Here is a 4617-nt window from a genome sequence, read left to right on the forward strand (position 1 = left end):
GTTTGTGCTCCGTGATCCTAGTGTTTATGCTTCGTTTTGTGGTGCCGATGTATGCTCTTCCACAGCTGCACGTAACTCTGTAGACTCCTGGTGCTGATAAAGGATCTCGTTTGTCCTTGGCCGATCTCAAAGTCTGTTGGATGGTTCGAGTTGGTTTGAAAATGGTTTTTACTTGGTGTTTCTCCAATATCTTGCCGATCCTGTCCGTGACTCCCTGTATGTACGGGAGGCAAGCCCAACTCTTATGCTCATCATGCGTCTCTGTTGTCTCCGAGCGATCTTCACTGTTTTTTGGTCGAATTGCTCTATTGAAATCTTTCTTACTGTATCCATTCCAACCAAAGGCCCTTTCCAGGTGTTTTAATTCTCTCTCTAACTCGTCTGGTTCGCAGATTCTTCTGGCTCTTTCGGTGAGAGTTTTTATGACTCCTCTCTTTTGACTGGGGTGATGGTTCAATTTTCAATCAAAGAAGAGATTTTGGAAGCACGGGAGATCACTTCGCCCACTGCCTCATCGCTTTTGAAAATGTCTACCGCAGTTGTGGACGAAACGTCAGGAAGAAATTCCGATAGACCACGGCTTCAAAGCCCGGAAAACATTTCTAAATGTATTACGCTCTTATTTTTCTGATCAATATACTGTAATAGTTTGGCTGCACTTTTTTTTCATTTTTTTCAAAATTAAAACTAGACAGTTACATATTTTGTCCATTTGAATATATTATTCATTTAAATGATACGACAAAAAATATGTTTTCTTTCATAATTATATTTTATGATTTATTAAAAACATGGGTGATTTTGCAAGCTTTTTTTTATAGCTTTCCTTCATAACATAATAATATTTGAGAAAGTACTTTTTCAATATTACCGTTTCAAGCTAAAAATTTCGGATTACTGCCTAAACCTAGTGTAGCTGTTGCTAGGGAACCATAACATCATACATTTTTAATAATTTTTTTAGCATCAAACATATTTCTTCTGTTATTCTATTATAATATTCTATATCAATTTCTCTGAAGTGTTTAAAGATCGATTTGTTCAGGGTGTTTCCTCACAAGTTGACAACCCCCTAGATCGTTTATTTCAAAAAAGTTGTGAACCAACACAATAGTTGTTTAATTTTACTAAGCTTTTTTAAAACTGAATTTAAAATAAAAATATAAAACACATAGATACCAAAAGAATTGGTTTTTCTGTTTTCAAAAATATATATTTTGCCTATGTTTATATTAGCCGTTTTTCCGATATTACGTTTGTGTACGACAAGGCTCTCCCTCCACCTCACGTTCGTCCGGTACCATTTTTTTTTTAATAAAAATGTTGATACCTGGATTGGACGAGCGGGTCCTATCTAATGACCTCCAAATAGCCCCGACCTAACGCCTCTTGATTCTTTTCTCTGGGGTTATTTAAATAATATTGTGTATGAGAATCTAGTTAGACGCCATAAAATAGTCGATGCAATTAACGGTATCAATATTAATTATAACCAATATATTCGAAACTTTGTAAATAAAATTGAAGTAGCGTAGAGAGCATGTCTAGCGTTAAACGGACGTCAGATGCAAAACTTGAAATTTATAGTAGAATAAATTCCGTTTGTTCTCTTTCTATAGTTTTTTGTTTCATTTCAGGCTACTTTAATATGTTGCTATTTAAAAATTTTTAAACATAATACCAAAAATGACTAGTACGAATCTAGGCAATATATTGAGGTGTATATTAACGAAATAAAACCAAGTCCAATAGACCTGTCTAAAAATATATAGGATGTTTTATTAAACAAAAGACTTTATGTCAAATTTTGCCATTTCCGTGTTTTCTATTTTTATTTTAAATTCAGATTTAAAAAGTTTGAGTAAAATTAAACAACTTTTGTGTTGGTTCACAATTTTTTTGAAATAAACGATCTATGGCGGGCGTCAACGTATGAGGAAACACCCCGTAGGTACATACTAGTTTCGGTAATTAACATAAATTAATTGACTTTATTTAAATCTAATTTTTTTGGTTTTCTTTTATAAGAACTATATCACATAGGTACACATCACTCGTTTAATCAAACATATTCAGATCATGTGCAAATTGAATCAATTACGTAAATATTAAAAGAACAGAGCAATACTTCAATAACAACTCAACTGATACTAAATAACACTTCAAATATCAGCAAATAGATGATGTTTTCAAAAGTTATGATGCAATTCGTCAATTGCTTCATTTCGTTTCTATAAATTTTATTCGATTCTATAAAATTTTAAAATTTTAATTTTTTTATCATTACACTATCTATGACTATCAAAATTCTTACGTGAATTTCCAAGTTGCGTAATCCAGTATTCCATTGGATTATTGTAGGTATATTGAAAGTCTTAAATCCAGTGTAAAGATTCATTTTCAATGTCCTCAGCGAGTACATTTTGCAGAATGCTCCAGCCTGAAAGAATATTAATTTTTTATTCTTCTACATTCTGTGGTACTTGACTGACCACATTATTATTTTTCTGTTTTCAGACAAACTCCAGAAAGTTACAGTGCTGACATTATTTTAAGGTCAAAAGTTGTAATAATTGAAGGTTCTCAATGGCGGTTTTGTTTAGATCCAACTTTGCACCATCAGTTTGCATAGACATTTTAAGCAAATTTACTCAAAAAGGATGCGTTGTACGTAGAATTCTTAATAGAGCTATTTGCTTTAGAATTGAGCAAACAATAAACGGGTAGACAAAAAGATCTACATATTTGTTAACAAACCATTGGATTTTCGGAAGAACTCTCACTTAGCGACACATTTGATCTCATCTAGATAATACCAGTAAGCACCTTCTAAAATTTGTCAGAGAACTTTTAACTACCCTGTGGATATCAGCTTGCCATTTCTTACCTCTAAGATAGTCAAATCAAAATTACGAATGTCTAGTTCTTCCAAATGATCAGCCACTCCCAATAAACTTGTATTGCTCAGGTAGGTGATCTGATTGGCCACCATGGTTAAAACTCTCAATTCGAATAAAGAATGTGTCAATATTGGCACGATGGTCAAACTATTATAATTTAAATTTAGCGTCTGCAAATTGGTCATGTTGGTTGCCATTTCTGGTGGCATGCTAGGCAAAGAATTCGATGCAAGTGACAGGGTGACCAAGTTTGGAGTAGGGAAGATTGGAACCTGAAAGAAAGAGACTCAGTTTTATTAGAGCAATATATTATATTACAATAACGTTGACTTGTTTTGGTGCTCGATTTTAAATCAATTAAGGCCTTATCATCAATTACATTTAGATCTAATAATACTTTGACGATATTTACTGCTTTTGTAACTAAATAAGTGCGCGACACTTGATTACCTAATGATTTTGAGTAATTTTTATTAAAACTGGAAATTTTCATTACTAATTTTTATTACTAAATAAACAATATTTATTTAATACTTTGTTTAACACTTTTGTATTATACAATTGAATTTGTTTTTGTAAATCAGATATTGTAATTTTTAATGCAACACTTGATTACCTACTCTCATATTTTAGAATTCACCACTAGAACACAACATTTAATGTGACACTTATTTTCATATTTAGTACGCCCTCCCTGATTCTCAATCACTGCTAACACTCGATGAGGCAATGAATTGAATACTTTTTCTATTAGACTCACTCGAACTTTCTCCCAGGCTGCTCTAACAGCGGCAATTATTCTACGCTAATATTAAACTTCTTCAGTATAAACGCGTTTGACCAACCAATCCTATAAGTTTTCTATGATATATAAGTCTGGCAAAATAGCAGGCCAGTCCAGAACTGAAATATTATTAGCAGCTAACCAAGTTTGGATTATTTGGGCGGCGTCAATTGGCGCATAGGCTTGTTGCAATATCCATTTTTGATCCTGAAATAAAACCTAGGAAAGTCTGTTGGATGGTTCGAGTTTGAGATCGGCCAAGGACAAACGGGATCTTTTATCAGCACCAGGAGTCTACAGAGTTCCGTGCAGCTGTGATAGAGTGCATAAACACTAGGATCACGGAGCACAAACGAAGTTGCAGATTGGGACAAACGGAGAAATCAGCAGTAGCGGACTGCTAGACGGCCACCAAATACGCTTCGACAAAGTTGACATTCTGCACCAATCTGAAAGATACTACCCGAGACTCACCAGGGAGGCCATCGAAATATTTAAACACCAAAACAATTTCAACAGAAAAGAAGAAATTACGGCACTCAATCCAGATTGGAAGCGCGTTTTGCGCCAAACAGCATGTGCGCCGAAGCGTTGGAACCCCCACCCATCCCCCACGCATGAGCACACACGGCTGGGCGGCATAAATACGACTGGGAATCCAGCAGTTGAATCATTCTTAGTCGGAAAGCACGGAAGATCACTTCGCCCACTGCCTCATCGCCTTCGAAAATGTCCACCGCAGTTGTGGACGAAACGTCAGGAAGAAATTCCGATAGACCACGGCTCCAAAGCCCGGAAAACATTCCTAAATGTAATCTGACCGGCCGTGAAAGCCTTCATAGTCTGATTAGTGAATTTGTTCAACAAAATATATGAATCCAGCATAATATCGCAAAACTGGCTGATGTCGGCGTTTGTGACCCTACCGAAAAA

The 4617-nt window shown here is 35.2% G+C and overlaps 1 protein-coding gene across 2 annotated transcripts in view; it reads right to left on the reverse strand.

Moving 5' to 3' along the window:
- Positions 1 to 4617, reverse strand: part of LOC109541415 (chaoptin) — an 81300-nt gene that overhangs the window by 14667 nt on the left and 62016 nt on the right. For both annotated transcript variants that reach the window (XM_048665020.1, XM_048665016.1), the window contains exons 17-18: positions 2888 to 3172; positions 2315 to 2440 (exon numbers count right to left, since the gene is read on the reverse strand). In XM_048665020.1, the coding sequence (XP_048520977.1) occupies positions 2315 to 2440; positions 2888 to 3172 (411 nt within the window). The remainder of the gene's footprint in view (positions 1 to 2314; positions 2441 to 2887; positions 3173 to 4617) is intronic.

This window comes from Dendroctonus ponderosae, unplaced genomic scaffold, assembly GCF_020466585.1.
Source record: "Dendroctonus ponderosae isolate FM_Combo_2020 unplaced genomic scaffold, Dpon_F_20191213v2 Dpon_F_20191213_1, whole genome shotgun sequence".
In the NCBI taxonomy this organism is placed as follows: domain Eukaryota; kingdom Metazoa; phylum Arthropoda; class Insecta; order Coleoptera; family Curculionidae; genus Dendroctonus; species Dendroctonus ponderosae.